General features: G+C 42.5%; 1 protein-coding gene and 1 pseudogene across 3 annotated transcripts in view; both read left to right on the top strand.

The window, feature by feature from the left end:
* TCP11L2 (t-complex 11 like 2) overlaps window positions 1-21,255 on the top strand; it is a 35,358-nt gene extending 14,103 nt beyond the window's left edge. For all 3 annotated transcript variants that reach the window (XM_074326251.2, XM_019728449.3, XM_074326252.2), the window contains 7 exons: window positions 809-929; window positions 1,957-2,177; window positions 4,056-4,192; window positions 10,828-11,015; window positions 11,221-11,402; window positions 14,223-14,395; window positions 18,870-21,255. In XM_074326251.2, the coding sequence (XP_074182352.2) occupies window positions 809-929; window positions 1,957-2,177; window positions 4,056-4,192; window positions 10,828-11,015; window positions 11,221-11,402; window positions 14,223-14,395; window positions 18,870-19,114 (1,267 nt within the window). In that variant the 3' untranslated portion in view covers window positions 19,115-21,255. The remainder of the gene's footprint in view (window positions 1-808; window positions 930-1,956; window positions 2,178-4,055; window positions 4,193-10,827; window positions 11,016-11,220; window positions 11,403-14,222; window positions 14,396-18,869) is intronic.
* On the top strand, window positions 8,138-8,809 carry LOC141568826 (U1 small nuclear ribonucleoprotein C pseudogene; annotated as a pseudogene).
* Window positions 21,256-22,810: the final 1,555 nt, after the last annotated feature.

Here is a 22,810-nt window from a genome sequence, read left to right as displayed (position 1 = left end):
CACTCACTGTGCATTTATTGAACACGTCGCATGTGCCAGGTGCTGTGCTAGGTGCAATGGCAGGTACCTAGTAGAAGTTGTGGCCTCTACCTGGGAAAGGTATAGCCTTGTAGGGGATAGAGACTGAGAAGTAATTCCGGTGCAGGGAAATATGTGCTTTTCTCAAAGCTGTTGCAAAGTGGCATCTGAGTTCCGTAGGGATGTGTGTTTTAGTGTGTACCTATTTTAGGGTGTTGACATAAGGGGTGAAGCAAGGTGGCCACCTATTCTATTGTCAGCTCTTCCTAGGAAGGCTCTTATTTCAGCAGTTTGGTCTGGCTAACTTTAAATGGGACATCTAAGCTGAAGTTGGCAGGTTTTCAAATACATGTCTCCTTGGAGCCAATGTGTACTGTTCTGTACCATAAAATTTCAGCTGTTGAGGAAAGAGCAATTTTGCCTTCTCATCCCCAAAATCTAGAACAAGTCTAAGAATCTGTGTAGAAGTGTAACTGGGTAAATTATGGTATCTCCTGAGACAAAATTTTATGAACTTAATGAAAGCTATAGGGAGGAAGCATTTTAAAAGTCTAGGGGAAATACTTAGGACAGAACATTAAATGAAACAAGTATATAGTATTGTATATGCTGGGTACTCTGTGTTAAGACAGTACATTAAATGAGAAATAATGGGATTATGGGCAATTTTTAGTCTCTGTTTTTGCGTTTTCTAAGGTTTCTACCATGAACGTATTTGCTTTATAAACAGGGAAAACAATGCTTTCTTTTTTCTTTTTTTTTTTTTTTTCAATCCATTTCATTCCGATAGCTTGGCCAGCCAAGTGAAGCATATTGTCCACCAGGCTTTCTGGGATGTCTTGGAATCAGAATTGAATGCTGAGCCTCCAGAGTATGAACACGCCATCAAACTGTTTGAAGAAATCAGAGAGGCAAGTTGACATTGTCTGAATTAATTAGTGATTATTTCCCCCCAAAGACTGCTTTCATGTCCTCCAAAGAGTATTAGAGATGCTTTTTGAAAAACTGAGCAAGTTCAGTCACTGGGAGGGAATTTCTCTGCATCTCCTGGAGGAGGGTGGGGGCTGGGAAATAGGGCCATGGAGGGAACGAGGGAGACATTGAGCCCACAGAGTGGAGCTTGTAATCAAGAGCACAGCCTCTGGAGTCAGATAGACCTGTTTTGGTGATGGCCTCTCCCTCTGTAAGTGTCATTTTCCTGAGTGCTTACAGGATACTTGTAAGAATTCAATGAGATGACAGTTATAGTTTTAGATAACATTTATAAGACACTTGCTCCATGCCAAGTGTTGGAGTATTCATATATCCTCACCATAACGCTGGGAGGTAGTTATGCCTGTTATTTTATATAAAGAAACCATGTTCCCTGACTCACCCAGGGTCACATAGCTTTGAGGGGTACAGAGGGGTTTGAACTGAGGCCCCTGGCTCAGAGCCTGTGGTCCTGACCACATGCTGTGTGTATAAGTACAGTGTCTGCTATGTATTGATACTCAATATAGATTGCTTATGTAATAATATATTATAAATATTTTCTATCTAAAATATACTAATAGAGCCCATGGGGTAATTCCGTTTGCTCTTCTTTAAAGGGCTCTTTTGGATTCATGATCTGAAACTTGTTCTGTCTTTGCACGGTTTATCTGTAAACTTTTTGAAGTTCTTTCAGTAATATTGCTTCCTTGCCAGTTGCTTTCATTCTGACTTTATCAGTAATTTTCCATGAAGTGTGTGTGTGAGTTGGGGGGGACTTTAATTCAGAAGACAGGTCTTTCCTTTTAGGGTTGAGACATTAGAGTGCTCTCGTTGTAAACTTCTGTGGCATCCAGGGTATTAAAATATGAACAGGGAGCTTGGTCATGTAGATATTGAAATGAAAAACGACACCCTTTATTCAGGTAATGATGCTGGTAATTGTTCTTTCCCTTCCCTGTGTAGATTCTTCTCTCTTTTCTCACTCCTGGTGGCAACCGGCTTCGCAACCAGATCTGTGAAGTTCTGGACACAGAGCTCATTAGGCAGCAGGCCGAGCACAGTGCCGTGGACATTCAGGGCCTGGCCAGCTATGTCATCAGCACGATGGGAAAGCTGTGTGCGCCCGTGAGAGATGACGACATCCGAGAATTGAAGGCCACTGGCAACATCGTGGAGGTGCTGAGGTTAGCACTTTGGCTGCTTCCATTTTCTTAGAGTACCTTTGAGTTCACTCAGAAGGGGAGTGTGGAGATCCAGGAACACCACATAATCACAGTCTCTCAAAGGAATCCTTGGCCCTAGAAGAAAACCAAATAAGCAAGGAGAAGTCAGTCACGTACTGTGTACGTCGCGTTTTCAGATAGCCTGATATAACAGGGTTGTTTAGCTGGCACGTGCTGGGCACTGGGGATGCAGTGATGAAAACGACAGAGACAGTTCCTGACCTCAGGGAGTTTACAGTCTAATGGGGAGACAGACCCTGAACAAGGAATTAGAATTGTGATAAGTGCTATGGAAGGGGAAGTAGGAGGGCTAAGTAGAGCCTCCAACAAAGGGACCTAGTCAGGGATCTCGAAAGGTTTCCTTAGTAGGGTAATGCTAGCTGCTATAGCGCATAGCCCGGGATTCTCAATGATTTAAGGGTTTCTTTCCCGTTGATGTCACAGTCCACATCAGGGGTTCTCGGTCAGGCAGCTTTCCACCTGTCATTCCGTGACTCAGGCTCCTTCTCTCCTTGGCTCCACCCTTGCCCAGGTCCTCAGGGTCCTTTAAATTCAGCTGGTGAATGGGAAGGCGATCACAGGGAAGGCACACCCAGTGCTTAACCACTTTGGCCCAGGCACATTCCACTGACTATGGCTAGCCAGTTCCATGGTCCCACCTAGATTGAAGGGGGCCTAGGAAATGTGGTTCCTGTCGGAAATGCATTTCCCAGCCACAGATATGCACTGTGGAAGGGAGGCGGGACCTCCGGTGGTCAGCTAGCCATCTCTGCCATGGCCTCTTTGAGGAAACGAAGTGTACATTGAAATCATGAGACTCTAATCTGGCTGTGCAGACAGTAACGTCTTTGTGATCCCACAGGAAAGCGGAGTCTGCAACACTTTCTGCCATTGAGGGGAACTTGTCTTCTTTTTGTGTGTCAATACGGCCACACTGAGAATTAAGTTTTATGAAATAGTATTGGAAAGGTGGGGAAGGAAACTGCCTATAGTAGGTTACTTTATGCCCTTGGGCACACTGATAACCTCTCTAAGTCACACTTTTCCCCATCTGTAAAATGGGCTTCATGTGTCCTTAGAGTCGTGCTCACCTCTGGCAGATTGCAATTCTTCAGTTGCAGAATCCTTGCTTCTAGTTGTCTTATTACCTGTTTGTGATGCCAATTTCTGTGGTGTTCATCTTGGTCATTTATTGAGCACCTACTGGGTGCCACTGTCCCCTACATTTTATATTCATTATCTCATTGACTCTTCACAACATCCCTCCAAGGTCTGTCATGTCTTCTCCTTTCACAGGGGAGGGAATTGAGGCTCAGAAAGATTGAGTAACTCGAGCTCGGCCACTGAGCTGGTCAGTTGCAAAGCTGCATTTGAGCACAGGGCTGCCCAACCCTAAAAGGAAGTACTTTCCCCGGTGCCTCATTACCCCACCCTTTCTTTTCTTTTTTTCTTACTCCTTTAGGAATAGAAACCATATACACTATGTTCAGACTCCTTAAAATTTTAGGGGCATTCAAATAAAAATTCCTTCTTGAATCTTTTTTGTTAAGAATCCTCGTTTATACTTCTTAGTGTCTTTCTGTCAGTCCCTGACTGGATGTAATGGCTCAGCTGGAGGTACTCCTTTTGCTAAGACAAATACTCTTGAGATCTGTAGAAGAATACATTTGGAAAGCATGTGTAATGCCCTCTGTGAAAAGTTTCCTTGCCAAATGGTGATTGGAATTTAAAAGCATTTTAGGGATGTTTATTTTTTTCCAGCCTAGAAAATAGATAAAATTTAATGAATTTCAGCTTAATTTCTTAATCACCTCTTTATTTTAACTCTGAAATTTTTAGACAAATATTTCATGTCCTGGACCTCATGAAAATGGACATGGTCAATTTTATAATTAAGAGTCTTAGACCACATCTGCAACGCCAGTTGGTGGATTATGAGAGAACCAAGTTCCAGGAAATTTTAGAAGAAACTCCAAGTAAGTATAATATATTGTATATTTATATTGAAATCGGGTGAAAATACGATAATTTTATTTTTGACATCTTTAGTGTCACTAAAGAATTTTGGCCTTTCTGTTAAACATTTTTTAGCTTCTAAAATTGACATCACAAACTTACAGCTATTTACTCTGCCCCAGGAACTGTGCTAAGCATTATTCACGTCTTCATGCATTAAAAACAGTATTTATTGAGCACCTGCCGTGCCCCAGACACTGCGTACGTGCTGTGGATATTGCAGTCAGTGAACAAAACAGAATGAAGCTGTGACCCCCAAGGAGCTGACATTCTAGTAGACAAACCAACAAATAAACATATATTGCCAGCGGTGTTAAGTGCTATGAAGAAAAATAGGATAAAGGCACAGACAGTAATGGGCAGGAGTGAGCGTGGGGAGTGTTTTTTAGAAGTGGACTGGGAAGTCCTCTCTAAGAAGTGACATTCGAGCGGAGTTTGCAAAGGACTGAGGAAGGGGCATGTGAAGATGTGCGAGAACATTCCAGCCGGAATTAGCTGCACATACAAAGACCCTGAAGCAGAAATGTGTTTGTGAAGTTAGGGAAACACAAGGCAGACAGTGTGGCTGGAGTGGAGTAGGCAGGGAGAGAGCGGTTGGAGATGAGGCTGAGAGGTAGACGGCGGATACGGTACAGGGCTTTGTTAGGAAAGGAGAGGAATTCAGATGTCATTCCAAGTGTGATGGGAAGTTATTGGAGAGTTTTGAGCAGGGAAGCAACATCTGATACTCATTTTTAAAGAATACTCTGGCTCTTGGGTAGAGAATAGAGTGTCCGGAGCAAAGAGGGAAGCAGGGGTACCAGGTAGGTGGTACTGCAGTTGCTCAGGCAAGAACTGATGGTGGCTTGGTCAGGTGGTAGTGGTGGACGTAGTAAGAAGGGGTCACGTTCTGGGTGTGTCTTGAAAGTGGAGTAACGAGATTTTCTGAGAGTTGGATGAGGGGAAATAGAGAGGAGTTGAGAATGACTCTAAGAGTTTTGCCTGAGCAACTGAGTGAATAGTGATGCCTGTTAGTGAGATGGGGGAGACGAGAGGAAGGAAGGTTGGGAGACGGTATGGAGTCAAGTTCAGTTTTAGATGTATGAACCCTGAGATCTTGTTTGACATCAACATGGAAGTGTCGGGTAGGCATTTAGATATAAGAGACTAGAGTAGTGGACAAGGGGATCTACATTTGGCAATCATCAGTCTCTTTATGGTAGATAAAGCCGCAGAACTGGATAGTAGCTAACATGCATAAAATGCTTATAAGACTATAAGTGCTTTACCCTTATAACAACTTTAGAAAATTACTCCCCATTTTACAGATAAGGAAACTGAGGCATAGAAAGGGTAAATCATTTGCCTCCATAATACAACTTGTAAGTTATAGAGCTGGGACTCACCCAAGCAGTCTGGCTCCGTGGCCCATGCTCTTATCCACAGTGTTACACTGGCTGGGATTACCCAGGCAGTGAATATCGACACTGAAGGGGCCAGACCTGGGACTCCAGAGCATCTGGAGCTTGAGAAGAGGAGAAGGATCCAGCAATGGAGTATCCAGAGAGGTAAAGAAAGCCAGGAGAGAGCAGTGTCCTACAGGACATGTGAAGGAAGTGTTCGGAAGAGGAAGACATTATCAGCTGTGACAAGTGCTGTTAAGTGGTTAAGAAAGATGAAGGCCACAGCTGGATCCCTGGATATGACTGTGCGAGGATCCTCCATAGCCTTGATGGCAGTGTTAAAGCCGACCGGGTGGGCGTCAAGACAGAGTGGGAGTGGAGGAAGTACTGTCTCATTGCATTCCTCAGTGAGGTGTTTGAACGTTGGAAAGGGCTTCTCTTTTATAATAGTCGTCACCACTAGCTACATTGTATTTAAGCACTTACTAAGTGCCAAGTTCTTCCTACGTGCCAAACACTAAATTTATTAGCCCATCCAAGCGTCACAGTAGCCCTGTGAGGCTGCTCCTGTTATCATCCCATGTACAGATGAACAAATCGAGGTTAAGGTGCTTACCCTAGGTGACTGCTAGTGACTGGTAAAGCCTGGATGACCCAGCTGTGTCTCTGCCCCCAAAGCATGTGCATTCAACCGCTGTGCGACACTGCCTCTCTTTTAACCAGATACTGACTGTCTTTGGGGGATTGGCAGCGGGAGCCCTGGCATCGGGTGGCATGTGAGACTAGATGACTTCTCAGGATCCTTCTACAACAAACAGGCTATGATTTCAGGCCTATGTTGTTTTAGTTCCAAAGGGAGGGAGGGATTAAGAGGAGTGGAACCTGAATAGAACCTGAATCTGGACTTTGTTCGTAGCATTTTCCTGAGATTTAGTGGTTGGTTTCATCTGTGTGTCTGTATATGTGTGTATATACACACATGTACACACGTCTCCATGTTTTGAATCAAGGTAGCTTGGAATCTTGAGCAAATTCCTTACTACAGGGTTGAATTACAGTTTTATTTATCTTGAATGATTTGTTTCTTTCCTTAAAACCCAGGCTTGGTGGCATGTAATTCATTTACACCTTTCACATTGACTTGGATATTTCCAGAGATTTAAGAATAGAATAAATCCAGCTGATATATAGAGGTCATTACTGCCTAGCTCTAAATATGTTCCCAGAGAAATCAAGAAAGCAGAGTGTATGTCAGTTGTTAATTATATCCTAAGTCACTTTGCCAAAAGTCGGCCACTGTGTCCTACTATCAAAATAAGAGCCTCGTGGCATTGCACAGAAAGACAAAAGTGTTGGAGTTTTGTGTGTACATGAGTTTTATAAAATAATTATTGGAAAATTAATACAGAGAAGTACTCTGGATTTCTGAATTGACTCCAAAAAATATTTTACTTTGCCGACAGAGACTTTATATACACAATTGCCTATTTAAAATATACCCAAGAAAGCCTTAGGCAATGATTGAGTGTATGTACTAAACATCAAAAAGGTAACCACATTAGATCCAACAACTGAATTACTTGTGGAAAGAGACAGAGTACCCCTGGGAGGTCATACCACAAGTAATATTTAAGCTACTCAGAAAGAAAAAGGTTTTATTTATTTAAATATCTTACAGCTGATAAAATGTTCTCATGAACTTCATTTCATGTGATTCTTTCAAAAATCCCACGGGACATACACATGTTTCAGAAATACATCACATGACCTTATGATTCTTTTTGCTTGGCCTATAAGGCATTCAGGATGTATTCACAGAACATTTTAAAGATGAGCAAACTGATACTCAGCCATGACCCACCCAAGGACAGTGCCACACAGTGAATAATAAGTAGTGGAGCTCGGACTAGAAGGTAGGCCTTCCACAGCTGAGCCAAGATGAAGCCAAGCTGCTGCTTTGGTGACTTTCTTTGGATTTTTCAGTTTTGTGTTATATCAGCTGGGTGATATTGCAATCAACAGAAACCAACTCTGGCCAATTTAGCAAAAAAGGAAGTGAATGGAAGGATAAGGCAATTCACAGAAAAGCTAAAATACCTACCCCGAGCAAGGCCAGAAACCAGGAGAATGTCAGGACTCTAGGTAGGAAAACCCGAGGGAAAGCTCCTGGGCTCCATAGTCAGGATGGTGTATGTATACTTCAAAACGGGCCATCCAGAGATGGTGAATTAAATTGGAAACCTACCAGGTCTCTCCTGCCACATATAGAGAGCAGAGGCTTTTTTGAGCACCTACTATGTGACAAATACCACCGGAGAAATACCTGATTCGTTTCCAAAGCAAATGGGTCGAAGCCAAGACGAAGCCAGACATTTCACACACCTATCAAGTTGTGCTATGAGCTAAGTCAAAGGAAAGAGAAATTAAAAATCAAAGTCATAGATTAGGCTCACAGTGATCTTTCTAGTGAGATGAAAATGAGACGAAGGCACATGAAACGTTTAATGATAATTTTTTTAAAATAGAGAAGCTGGGTCATTTCCAGTGGCACGGAACAAAGTGGCCAACAGCCTGCGCAGCAACATCCCCAAGTTTTATTGCTCAGACCTGCCATACATACCTCATCATGACTCTCCATCTGAGACAGACACACTGCAGTGGTAGGAAACCCAAAGAGAATGTGCAAGACTACGATCAGAAATGGATGGAAGGACAGGCTCAGAGCCTGACTGACAAAACCACCACAGCATTTCAACAAGGAAAGACCTCCTACTCCATCCTCTGTTCCTCCTCCTGCAGGGGCAGGGATCCCACCTCCCCCCAGTCTCCCAGGTCCTCCTCGCCCTGGTCTGATGCCAGCACCCCGTATGGGGGGCTGTCCCATCATGCTAATGACAGGCCCTCTCTTCCTGTGGGACCTGCTCCTGGAACGAGGCCGCCTGTGGCAGGCCACATGCCAATGATGCTGGGGCCACCATTGATGAGACCTCCTGCCTTCCCATGATGGTACCCACTCAGCCAGGAGTGACTCAACCAGACAGATAAGGAAAGAGGGGAGCCTCTTTCTATCAGTTTTATGTAACTTGTTCCATTTCACCAGAAGATCATGGTGCTGTGACTTGATGTTTTCTAACAGCATGACGAGGAAGACTCGCTCTCGCTTCCTATCAAAGAGAATAGTTTGGGAAGGGAGTCATGGGACAAAATAAAGCAATTTTCATTTGTATTGTGAAATGTGAAAATAAAATTGTCAATTCTTTTAGTTGGAAAAAAAAAAAAAGAGAGCAGCTGTTTTTCAGCCCCGCTGTTCAAGAGAAATGGTAGCCAGATCAAAAATTCAAAGGTGGGAGCTCTAAGAAGGAAGAGTTAAGGATAGATCCATACAATCAAGAAAAGCTTCCCATAGGGAGGGGGATTTAGGATTTAGGCTGGGTCATTAACAGCTGGCAGGATTTGGATTTAGAGAACCAGAGATAATTTCAGAGCGGTCAGCCAACCCTCCTTGGCAGGAAATCAGGGGCATGTATTGGTGAGGAGTAAAGTCTGGTGCAGCGCTTTTGGGCCCTCCACTGCTCTGGGAAACTCTTAGGTGAACCCACCTATAAAGCCATTGCCTCTTCTTGTGTTTCTTTCCTGGTTGACTAGGAGCTTCTTGAGTGCAGGGACTGGATTGACTCATCTGTGATTCCCCAGCATTTGGTGCAGTGCCTGGTATATAGTAGGTACTCAGTTACCACTGAATAAATGAGGGAATAGAAAGGCTCTTATTACTGTCCACGTGAAGAACTGAGGGTACAAGTGTCTTGTGGGCTTGCCCTTGCTTTTGGAGTCATATAGAACAGTTAATTACTAGCTTGTGGAAATGAAGTCTCAGCAGATCCATGAGAGAAAACGATGCTTCACTCTAAACTCATGCTCATGCTGCTTTACCAGTCATACTCAATCCTGGTGACACACTAGGATCACTGGGGTGTTTGAACACAGATGCCTGAGCCCTGTCCCAGACTGATTAAATCAGAAACTCCAGGAGCTGTGCCCAAGATCGTTTTTTTCTTTTTAAAGCTCCCCAGGTGATTCTAAAATCAGCCAGGATTGAGAACCACTATGCTACACTGTCGCTTTTGTTTGAGATAACTAAATGGGCTTTTAAATGTGTCAGCTGTAAATGATTAAGCTTGCAGTATAAATGCTTATTACTGCCACATTATAATTATATCCATGGTGATTTCCACTCTCTCCCTCTCTGTTGGATATCTTTCAAATAAAAGACTGCAAGTCTTTTACATCTTTAGAAACAGAACTAGAAAAACCAAGAACAACAGTTGCCAACTGAGGAGAAACAAAATTGTGAAATTCTGGGGGTTGGTGTTGCTTTAGTGTGGCAAACAGAGCTGCTTATAAATTACCACTGTTGAAGTGCTGGGTACGAGGAAGAATTTCAGGGTGACTGTTCTTTATTTCGTTGTCTGGCTCTTTTTAAAAAATCTGCACCTGTGTTCAGTGTGCTTTTTTTTTTTTTTTTAGCAATTGCCACCTTATAAATTCTACCAAATAATAATTTTATAAGAAATGTGGTATAAAAAGCAATTTGTTTCTAATGGGAAACCTTAGTACTGGGTCTAAAGTAAAGTGTGCACACCAGCGTGCACGTGCATTTTGCGAAAGGCATAGCTTTAATCAACACTCCAAGGGGACCAGGACCCAAAATGTCTAATAATCAATGCCTTTATTCTAAATACCTTCCCTGCACAAAACTCAAGGTCATGTGTGAGTTGGCCTGTCTACCATTCAGTGCCATCTGCTACCATTCTCTCCCTGCTGGTGTTTATGAACCAGCAATACAGATTTGATTGTAGCATCCAGAATGTGCCATGTTCTGTCATTTTTTCTGGTCTTTGTGTGGGCTATTTTCCTGGCCTGGGGCAACAGCCCTTTCTTCCGTTTCCCTTGTGTCTTCAAGTGTCACTGATGGAGCTCTTTCTGTTACACTGTGCCCTGGACAACCTCTGCTCTCTCCATTCTCAACTATACCTTCTGGTATGCATTGTATTCTGCTGTAACTGTTAGTTTATAGATCTGTCTCCCCATCTCGATGAGGGGTATGGCTGTCTTTTCATTCACGCCCAGCTCCTCACATAGTATCTGTCATGTAGAATGCACAAGTGAAAGGATCCATCAGCTGTAGGAAAAATGTGTGGCCTTCTCACTTGTAGGTGCTCTTAATCAAACTACGGAATGGATAAAAGAATCTGTAGATGAAGAATTACTTTCCCTTTCTGAGACTGCTTCAACTCCCGGCGCGGAACACAGCTCCAAGCCAAGCCTGAGGCCTACACTGCTGCTAAATAACAGTTATTTGAAACTGTTGCAGTGGGATTATCAGAAAAAAGAATTACCAGAGGTAAGTGATTTTTTTTATTCTTCTCTGAAGTTTACCAATATTTTAGTTCTTAAGTTTCAGCTGTGAATCAGCTGGTCTGTGTTGCATGTGGTGTAATGACTTTCCTGAAATCAGATAAAATGGGAGTTTGGATTATTTGCTTATTTTACATTTTCATGGTATTAAATTTCCCTTTCTATTTTTCCACTTCAAATAAATGTGCTAGACCCTGATGACAGATGGAGCACGTCTTCAGGAACTGACAGAAAAGCTGAATCAATTGAAAGTCATTGCCTGCCTGTCCGTAATTACCAATAGTATCGTGGGTTCTGTCATAGAAGGCCTACCTGAGTTTGCAAGCAGGTTAAAAAGGATTTCAACTGTTCTACTTGAAGGCATGAACAAAGAGTAAGTTCCAAGTGTTGTCACCTGCTCCCCCTTCTATTAAGGCCCGTATGCATCTCCGAGCACGAGAATAACCTTGGACATCTGGACGTGATATTCGGGACTGTGCTTTAGAGAAGCTTATCTTACACCTTCTTTTCTAGAATTTCTTTTAATATCTCTGAGGGCTGAGATGTCCTTTCATAGGAAGGGAGAGGTCTTTTCCATGACAAGTGCCAAGGTGAGTATAGGATTTCCACTGAGGATGGTTATATGCAAAAGCTCTTCTTTGACAGCGCTGTGGAAAAAAACAATCAAAACCCAGAAATCCACCAAGCTCGGTGTTTAGAGTGCCCTATCAAAGAGGCTTTCCACATTAGTTGTTCCGACACCATCTTTTTTGTGTAATGAGGTGTTTACCAGCTTCACTGATCCAGCCTGCTCTCAAGTCTTTAGAAGTGGTGGCCTCTCTGTCCTTTAAGGATGTTACTTATACAAGGCCGGTGAAGGTGTTGTTTTTGTAAAATTCACCTCCCAGATCATACCTTCGTTGTGTATTAGAATCCCATTGAGACTTTGCATTTCGATCATCTCGTTGGGAATCCTGTCCAAGTCAGATCCTAACCCTAGTCAGTGACCAGATGTGTCCATGGGTCTCAAATGGTCAGCGCCTCCTGCTGGTTTTGCCTTTTCAGGTGTTTGCAGGGACTTGTACTCTGTTCCTCTCACTGAGGACATGCACCTGTTCTCCCATATTCCCGCCCAGTACTCAGCGAGCACGTAAATTATCTGATGAAACCCTAGAATATTAAAGCCAAAAGGAGCCTGAGCAGTTACAGAACCCAAAGTTGTCATTTGGAGCTGAAGCTCAGAGAGAGAATGATTTACCTTGGGCTGCACAGCAAGAAAAGGGCAAACCAAGGCGTGAGCCCTGGTCTGACTGTCTCAAGGCCCTGCCCTTTCTACTGATTCTGGTGCTAACCTGCCAGGCTCATATCTTTCACGCTTGGGACCCGAGACCTGTAATGAAAAGAAATCTCTGGTTTCGCAATTGGTCTCACCTTAGTGTTTCCCCACATTGGGTAACCATTCATTTCCAGAAACTTTTTAAGCCTTTAGTGAGCCCCCAGTGCTGCTTTAGTATTAATATAAAGCATATAGCAGTGTGGTTACTAAGAGGACAGGCTTTGGGATCTAAATCCAGGCTCTGCTATTGACTTGTCATGTACGTACCCTTGAACAAGTTCCTGAATCACCCTGGGTCTCACTTCCTCACTTGCAAAAAGAGAATAATATTTATGCTCACCTTGGAGTTATAAGAACATCCAAAGTGATTCACGTGAAACACTTTGTACAGATGTGTGGCACATAGTAAGTGCTCAGTACATGCTGCTTTTAATAACTATTTAGTTGCTAAATCGTCCTCTTTATAGTTGTTCTGCCTATCCTGTTGTTTTATTGTTTTGTTTAATCCGCTGTCCCCCCCACCCCCGTCTGTGTTCGGAAATGATTATAATCAGTTCTCAATTATCCTCATTATGGATGGGGTAATAACATTGATAATAAAGAAAAGCAGATGATTCCAATAGTCAGTAGACCCAGATGTCATTTACATTGGGCTTGATGATGCATTTGGAAAACTAGCAGGAATTTTGCCTTCTTTATTATGAATAACAAGTCCTAGTTTATGCTGAAATTAATTTTTCCTTTAGCCTAAGAGCTCACTGATTAAAAGCAGGTGGAAGCTAGGAGGAAGTTGGGTAAAAGTTAGGAGGTAAAAGTTTTGCCGTAAAGAATCTAACGTTGGGTTGTAGAAACCCAAAGGCAGGTCCAGTGTGGATTTATAACAAATTCCAGTGAAGGCAGAATACCAAGGACTTATTTCTTATTGTTGTTAATGATGATAATGATAAACAGTTTTTTTTTTTCTTTTTCTTCTCATTAAGCCTTTACTGTGTGTCTGACAATCTGCCAAGAGCTAAGCTAGTCACATAGCAAGTTCACTGGTAGAGTCGGGAGTTGAACCCAGGTCTGTGTGACACTACAGCTTATGCTGTAACCACTACTTTATACTGCCTCCGCTCATTGGGCCTTTAATTCCCATTTTGAACAGAGTTATCTGAAAGACCCTTTCCGGATAGTGAGATGCAATTTTCAGTCTTTATTCCCAGTAGAGTGGACCCAACAAATATACTCTCTAATTACTTCTTTTTCCTTGCCTATTAATAACCCACTGCTAATTACCTTTCATAGTTTTTCTGTGCTCTATATATTTGCGCTATTGATCAGTCACTTGAAAGTAACAATGAGAAGGAGCTTATCTTTGATTATGATAGATCAGGAGTTTTAGGTAACTTACCTTTATGGTATTGACCTCTGGATATCTTCATTTCTTGTTTTTGATTGGTGTTATAGATTTACTGCTCAGGCAGAAATAAAGGAATTGATTCTACCTCATTTTCAAAGCTAAAAAAAAAAAATCTATTAATAAATCCACTCAGGCCAAAGGGTTTATTTTAAGAAATAGGTCTTTTCTTTCTTTTCTGATAGTCCTACATGAAAATGGGATTGCAGACTTATTTTCAGGGACCACGTTTTTCTATCTATGCTTTCCTGTATAAACACTACATACAGATTAGTGGTTTTAAGCGTGTAAAAATATGCTACAAGTAAGGGTTAGTGGTTGGGAGGAGTTACTGTTTTCTAAGTTCATCCTAATAGGGGTAATTGTTATCTGTATAAACAAAAAATGGTAGATATTTAAAACAAGTTGATATTAAACAACAGCAACAAAACTGAGAAAGAAAAACTTTCCCTGATCGGATTTTATTTTGTGTTTTGTAGGACCTTTAACTTGAAGGAAGTCCTGAATTCTATTGGTGTTCAGACTTGTGCTGAGGTTAACAAGACCCTGATGGAGAGAGGCTTCCCCACTTTAAATGCTGACGTTCAAGCTAATCTCATAGGTCAATTTTCAAGCATCGAAGAAAAGGACAATCCTATCCGGTCTTTGATTGGTGGGTCCTCATGTTTTTATTGGTCTCTGCTTCAAATCCAATTTGCTTTCACTTGCTGGTTATGACTAATGTTAAGTGTTAATCAAAATTTAGTCTTAAACAGATTACCTGCTTCTTTTGGAGAATAAATGTTGAAAATATGAAGAAAGGATTAATATTTTCAAAGGTTTGGGACTCAACTACTTCTGTGTGTATATACATAGTGGAGCGGGGAGATATTTCAGGGTCTTCAATCTTTCTATCCCGCCAATACATTTTTATGGAGAAAATAAAATGCTGCCAGTAATGTTAAAATCCTAGTAGATAAATACAACAGTCCAAACCAGCTGGCCATATGTTCACAGAAAGCAGATATTGGTCCTGCCGTGAGCTAGCCTAAGCCAGCTGAGGACCCATTCTTAATCAGGCTTAAAGAGACAGCGTGAAAAGGTTGTGGAATTGGGAAGCATACCGGGTGGGCTTTTTTTGGTACTTGCTGCTAAAAAGTGAATATCTGGGTGTCAAATTGTGTTGTTGAATGGGGAAAATGAACAATGTATCCTTAGGACCTTTTCTGTTTCCTGTGCCAGAGAACCTAGACTTCTACACTAGCTTAAGCAGAAGGGGAATGTATTTTCTCATATAACTGAAAAGACCAGAGGTGCGGCCGGCTGCAAGTACTGTTTCCCATGAGCTCAGACTGTATCCCCGGTACTAGTTCCTCTACCACCAGCCCTCAGCACTGCCTTCCTTGGGACTGTCTGTCTCATACGTAGTCTCTGCCTATCCTAGGAAGACAGCTTCAGCTGAAAATACATAAGTCAAGCTAGAAACAAGGAGTCGGCTTCCCTGTTAGCTCCAGTAATGACGCCAGAATTGCGTCTCATTGGCTCCAGTTGGCCTGACTGTTGGTCATGTCCCGTTCTCGAATCAGTCTTGGTGGCCAGAGGAGAAGGAACTTAGGCCCGAGACATGCGTTCAGTTCCTGCTTTACTGTAAAACCTGGTCTGAGTGTAGGGGACAGATGGTTCCCCCCAGACAAGATCTGGGGCTGTGGCCAGAAGAAGGGGGAGAGGGCACAAAGCAGGAGTCTACTACAGAGGGTGAGGGATAAAGACTAGGAGAAAATGGCTGTCAAATTAGAACTTACGTGCTAACATTCCAGGACTAGTTTGCAAGGTTTTGAAGTACAACATCAACTTCCCTGAGAACACAAACGCTTGTTATTTATTTGAGGCTCTCAAATAGTTTCTCTCATCCTTATCCCTGGGATGCAGGATGCTGGAGATCTAGGTCACACAGGCCCCGTAAGAGCTCAAGGTGTCACCCCTCCCCCAGAAAAGAGCAGCCTGGCGTGCAGTGCTACAGGCTGCTGAGGTGACAGGTGATCACAGCCTAACCACAGCCGCCTGTGGCTGAACCCTTTCCTGCATAACTTTCATTGCTGACATACACCTGTCCTCAGCCCGTAGTCTCCAGCTGATCAGCTAATGTCTGGAAGATGGTATTCTCAGAGGAAGGGGGGGGGCAGACTGTCTGCGGTCTCTGCCACATACCGCCAGCCCCCCACTAGTGTGCAGGCCTCATGAGAACGGGGTGCATGTTTGTTCACTGCTGTATCCTTATATTACGCTGGGCCAGTAGATGACATTGAATAAATGTTTGTGCAAGGGGCGAATACTGTGGAGACTTTGAGTGATTAAGTGACTCTCCCCTGAGGTCACATAACTAGCCTGTTGCAGAGCAGGGATTGTTACTGAGCCTGTCTGACTCTGGAGCTCAGATTCTTAACTGCTCTGGTGGGCACTGCTGGAGCCCTGCTGCTTGGGCAGGGTGGCCAGGGCACCCAGGTGTCCTCTGTGCCCTTGCTTTGGGTAAGAGAAGTACTTGCAAAGTCAGAAGAGAGAGGGAGGCTGGGGGCCAGCGGATGCCCCACCCCAAGGTGGCTGCTTACAATCCAGTAAAGCAACTTTTTTCGACCCCACTCTTCCCAGTCCAACTTTCCTGTTCTTTTACAAATTGAAAGCATTTTTTAACCTCAAAGTATTGTTGCTTAGCAACTTGAATGACTCACTTGAGCAGCTCTCCTTGGACTCTGGAAACCAAGGACACACCTTTGGCAGCGACTCAGTTTTGGCTGCTCCTAATTGGACAAATGCTTCTGTCATTTTAGTCTTGGCCTAAAAACTGACTCGTCCACAGAGGAGACAGAACGTCAGCATAATAACAGTTTTAAAAGAGTTTTATTCTCTAAACAATCTTGCGGGAAAGTGTTTGGACCATATTTGTGATGAAAATAGACCTGGGCTCTGGAGAGTCAGGCAACCAGTCTAACGGGAAATTTAGTATACAATTGATTCTTAATTTTTTGCCCATAAGAGAGTTAGAATAAATTAAGCGCTTAGAGGACATAAAAAGGATGTGACCATCGTTAGCCATGATTTTCCTCCCTGTTCACCGTCTCCATGGCCTGCCTTCTTTTGTGCTTAGTTGATGTACTATTTATTTACAGTGCAATTACAACTCCTGCTGTGGCTCTTAGCCTTTTAAGAAGATAATCAGAAAAGTTTCCTTCAAACCAATTTTTTTAAAAATGCATATTAAAGCCAGGTAAAAATTATTTATAGACTACCTACTGTGTAGATTATTTGCATGCTTATCGCCATCTGTTTTTAAAAAGCAATTTTCAGTCGTATAGGTGATGCATACATGAATCGTTTCTTCTTGCTGACAGATTTACGGATCAGGCATCCATTAAAACCTTTGACTGCCTTCTCCAGCACCCATTCCTCCCTGACTCCCATTGCTTTCAGTTTGACTGATCTTTACAGACCTTTTCCACTCCAGTCTCACTTTAATTCAGCCAGCATTTGTGACGTGCCTGCCACATGCCAGACCAGGGCTATAAGGACAAAAAGGACACAGCCCTCACGCTCAGAGAGCGCACTGTCTAAGCGAGAGACACAGTCTCCACTTAGCAATAATATGGTGTGATAGTGTAACAGATGTGAGGGAGAGCCACAGCAGGAGGCCACTTTAGCCTTGGCACTGAAGGCTGCTTTTGACTTGGGGCAGATAATGAGGTGAGATGGAAGAGAATTCTAGTAAGAGGAAACAATTCTAGCTAAGACGTGCACACAGGATATTGGGAAATGGGAGTTCTATGTCAGATCTGGCTGGAACGTGATTTTTGGGAGAAGTGTTGGAGATGAGTTTCATTAATGTCATAGTTGTCTGTATTTGATGGAGTTTGTTCTCCTTAGTAAACTTATTTGTGAGATTTGTGTTTCCAAGGCCAAAGAAAGTCCTTGGAACAGCATGGGCTGTAGCAAGTCTGGTTTGTCGGGTCCTATTTGCCCAGTACTTGTGCAGCCTCCTTCAGTCTTGCATTTGCATGCTTCTGTGAAGTACTCTGCAGCAGATACACTGACACAGAAAGGGTAAAGCTGGCAAGCAGGAGTGCCAGTGGGGGTGGCCTTTCCTTGGTGCCTCCAGATGGTTGGCCGTGTATGGGGTGAATGTATCATGTATTGTCCAAACCAGGACATTTTTGACAGTGTTCTTTTTACTTATGCCAAGACCACAGGCATAAAGTTCAACTGTCCTGGGAAAACCTGGATGTGTGGTCACCCTTGCCATGTGGTAACTGGGCCCCTCAAGTTTGCCAGCTCTCTAGATTTTTTTAAGAGGAACCAGAAATTCGGATTTCTATGTGAAATCCTCTAATTTTAAATGGTTTAAAAACAAAACACTGTGAGGGCCAAACTGGCAGTGCCAGTTTATAAACTCAGCTTTAGTGTACATAACTAAAATTATGGGTATTAAGTATTGAAGTTTTGTAAAAGATTCCCTGCCCTACCCCAAAAGTACTCTACATTTTTATCAGTGAGCTATATATAACTGCAAAATAAGTCACCCTCAAACTCCATAGCTTAAAAAAAAAAAAACAACAACAAACATTTAGTATTGCTCAGAAGTCTGTGGGGGCACCTGGTAATTCTTTTGGTCTTGCTGGCCTCACGCATGCATTTGTGGTCATCTGTGGCTTGGGCAGGTAGCCCTACTGATCTTGCTGGGTTCTCTCAAGGGTTTGGGAGTTGGTTGGCTACAGGTTGATCTCAAATGGCCTCAGAAGAGCAGGGCTTTCCTCGAGGTGGGCTTTCAACAAGCCCACATTGTTCACATAGTAGGTAGAGAGGGCAGATGTGAACCATGCCTCTTAAGGCCTTGGCATGGAACTACAGACTGTCATTTGTGCTGCATTGTGTATTGGCCAAAGCAAGTCACAAGGCCAGCACCAATTCAAGACCTGGGGAAACAGACTCCAGCCTTTGATGGGAAGAGCTGCAAAGCTACCTTGTAAAGGGCATGGATATAGGGAGGGTAAAGAATTGGGAGTATTATTGCAATCCACCTACCGTAGCTACTGTTCTCATTTTGTTTTAATTATATGCTTTAATAATGGGACAGATAAAGATATTTTACTTTTCCCCAGATAAACGAATCCAGCTATACTTGAAGAGCCTCCTTTGTCTTCCAAGCCCTCAAAAATGCATGCCTCCTGTACCTGGAGGCCTTGCTGTCATTCAGCAGGAGCTGGAAGTGCTAGGCTATCAATACGCAAACATTGTGAATTTCAACAAACAAGTGTATGGACCATTTTACGCAAATATACTTCGAAAGCTGCTCTTCGGTGAGGAAGGCCCCGGGAAGGCGGATGCCTCATCTCCTGCGAACTAAAGAGGAACTAAGAGGAACTGACTGACATTGGACGACAGATTGGAAATCCAGCCCTTCGGTACCCAGTCTGTTTCCATCAATGGCATTACAGATGTGGCACATTCTCAGTCCTGTCCGTGGTGCCGTGTTAGCCCGCGTCTGTGTAACCCAGTAATGGTAGCATTGCAGAAGACACGCTCATCACCTAGGCCCATTCATGCGTCATTTTCAAGTTCAGAAGAGATGTTTTTCATGAACAGAAAGCAATTTGTAATCAATTATATTACCTATATAATACTTGTAAATGTTTTCTTAAAAGCATTTATATCTGGCTTATTCATTCAACCCTTAAGGAGTTGTATTTCCTCACTTGTCACTATCAAATCGAATGGTTTTTAACTTTGGTACAACTTAAAAGGGTTGAAAGTTGTGAGAATAACAAAGGGGATTGGTATCCTGAATACATTATGTGAAGGAAGCATAATTGTATTTGAAATGTACAATGAAATTTTATTAATGTGTAACAAAAACTTACATAGTAAGTCCTAAAATTCCACAGATGTAGCTATTCACATTTTATAATACCAATTGTCAGTATTTGTGTAGAATTTAAATTTATTACCTTATATGCAAATTTTAGATAAAACCTCCCTTGTTCATTTAGTGAAAATAGAAACAAATGCCTTCTAAAATTTTATTCTAGAGGTTGATTTATTCTTGCAATCCTGCTCTCTGAGAGATAATTTTTGCACAAATCTCTTAGTGAATGTCTTTGCATTTCTCAGGCCATTGGTAAGGATTATATAAGATTTTAATATTTTTACATAAGGCAGATGGTTTGAATTGGTTTACTTATAAGAAGGGAAGTTAACAAAACAAGATGCCCAGGAGATCCCCATTCTCAGTGACAGTCACAAAAAAAGAAATAGTTAAACTTTGGATTTAACCATATAAATTGCTAGCAGATGCCTGCTGTGCTGATTAAACTATGTGACCCTGCTGTGACCAAGATGCTCTTCTAAGTAGCGTCACCATGTGACATTCTTGAGCATTAAATCGAACCTTGCCAAGCTGGCGCTGCTTGTCATTGGATGTTAGAAAATTCTGCCTGTCCTGGAATTACATGCTTCATTTGAAGTGTTAAGGGGAAGCACTACAGTTTGGGTGGCCTCAGTCCAGAAAGTGCTTTATTTACATAAAACACATTTTTGATTGTTTTGTTTTATAAGGACTCATTGAACCTTACTAGGATGGTGGAGAAGAGTGGTAAGAGGTCAAAAGGAGTTCTCTCCTCTCTTCCTCACCCCATTTTCTTCCCCACCACCTCCACCATTATGGTGCTACTCCTTTATTTGACAAAGTTCTAGGAAAGGAGTGTGTGAATAGATTATCTCCAATCTTCACATTTTGGAGTGATCTGCCAAAATTTGAGGAAATTTTGAAAGTCAATTTTTTTTTCTCACAATGACCAATACATATAAATCAGCCATTCTGTCCATTTAAGCAGCTGTACGTAAGTTGAAATTTACTGAAGAGCACGTTATTAGTTTTACCCATTTCTTCCCTCTTTCTGTTTGCACGCTGCCCATGCTTAGAAACCATAAAGTGCTGAAGATTTGTTTTCATTTTCTCTTGAAGTAGTTTTCAACTTTGGGGCATGGGTGGCAGGGAGGGTCTGACATAGAAAAGTAGTGTGATTTTTGTTTTCTTTTTGTCGCTTTCTGGGGTGAACTGTATACTGAACAGGAAGACCAGCCAGGTGCGTTTTTCAATTATCAGATTGGAATCCAGCTGGTATTCTTATATACTTGATTATACTGCAGTTGCCAGCAGGAAAACAATGTACAAACTTTTTTTTTTAATGCATTTAAAATGAAGGGCATTCTGCTTTTTTTTCTTTTTCTAAGTGGCAAAGTAAATCTCAGTGTCTCAAGTCTGGATTTAGGCAACTGCATTTATTAGGGTTTTTAAATCAATATCCCCTAGCATGTTATTTGGTTTTTATCTAAATGTTTACTTCTACTTTTAGGGTTTTCTTAACATGGTCTTGTTTTGTAATGTCAGTTTTATTAAACACCATACACACATTTTCATTCATCTACTGCTAAAACATGTATTGTGTGCACTGTTTAATTTTAAACATTAAACATTGTTTCAACACAGCGAGTGTCTGTCTTCTAAACCACTTTTGGGTTGCTCAGGGCTGGCATATAGCAGTCTTTGTTGTGGTTGTTCTAGAATGATTCAATGCTGATCGTCGGAGTCTTACAGACATGGGGTCATGTTTATTCATTCAGTCAGTCAGCAAACACCTACTGGCCATCTATTATGTGCCAAGAAGTATCTTAGGTGTTCTGATAGATAACTAGAAGTTTATTACCTAGTAAGAACAAACTTATGAACTAGGGCTGTAAAGCATAGTGCTAGAGGAAAAATCATCACTCTATTTCGTGGGCATCCTTCTTGAGCTAGAACATGAGGATAGGCAGGAACTTGCCAAGAGGCCAGGAAAGGGAAAGGCACGACAGGCCAAGTGCCCGGTGAACACAATTGTGTAGAGAAACGGTGAGCCCAGGGACCAGCATATGGTAGAAGAGTAAAAGTGATGAGAGGAAAAACAAATGTAAAACGGTTCTGGGGTGTCATGCTGAAATGTATGGTTTCTGTCCTGAAAGATAAAAAAATCATTGAATCTTTTGAAAGAAAAAAGTTACGAACAAATTATTGTCTTGGAAAGACTGCCCGGGCAAAGAACACGTGCTGTTGGTGCTGGAATATGCCTGTGTTGTGTGCATATATGCACTTACATACGCACACACGGTACAAGCAGTAGAAACAGACTCTGGCTATTTAATCTGGGGAATCAGGCTGGAAAAGTGGGTAGGAACCAAGGCAATGCCACGCTGCAGGACTCCAGCCAAGGTGGATTCAGTGTGTGGCTTCAGAGATCGATTTCTCAACTGTCCTTGCTTCTTTGCCTCATTCGCTCAAGACTCAGTCCTGGATATCAACATTCAGTTGGAAAAATCTAGGTCAAGTGCCCAGGTTCTAACTTGCAAGGGATGGGATGCGCTGACCCTTGGACTCCTGTGGTCCCGCCAATGTCACCCAACTAAGGCTTTCTCCCAAATGGGACGGGAATGCTGAGGGGCAGAAAGAGAAAAACAAGTCCACATTCCTGAGGTCTTTACATTTTGATTGTAGGAAAAGTATGAGGAGACCACCCACTGCAATCACCGAAAGATGATTCAAGGAAGGGCAGAGTCACATGAAGTCAACCTTTATTAGTGTGTGTAGATGAACTGCTGACCGTGTAGCTCCCAAGTCACGGTGGCCTCGGTAGAGCCTTATTTCTCAAATTATAGTTCAAAGCAGGGGGTAGGTTAGTATGGTGTGGGCAGGGTGGCTACTCCATTCCGCCATTCAGGGACCCAACTTCATTTTGTCACTCAGCTGTCCCCTACATCTTCAGAGTCTTCTCCATTCCCTCAGTAGAAAGGGAAAGAAAAGGACTGCCCACATCCACCCATGGTCTGTTCTGGAACCTAATCCTGTGGCCTCATGTAATTGCAAGGAAGGCAGGAAAATGTGCCCAGGAGAAAGAGGCTGACATGCATATTGGGAAGCATTCAGCTTCCTTGAACACAAAACCTTCTTTTCATAAAAATAAGTTTAAAATCATGTGTCTACTCTTAGTAGTATCTCCCCAGAACACTG

The sequence above is a fragment of the Rhinolophus sinicus genome, chromosome 1 (assembly GCF_057876585.1).
Source record: "Rhinolophus sinicus isolate RSI-liver-muscle chromosome 1, RSI-T2T, whole genome shotgun sequence".
Lineage (NCBI taxonomy): Eukaryota > Metazoa > Chordata > Mammalia > Chiroptera > Rhinolophidae > Rhinolophus > Rhinolophus sinicus.
The sequence above is the reverse complement of the archived record's forward strand: the minus strand, read 5'-3'. Positions and strand labels throughout refer to the sequence as shown.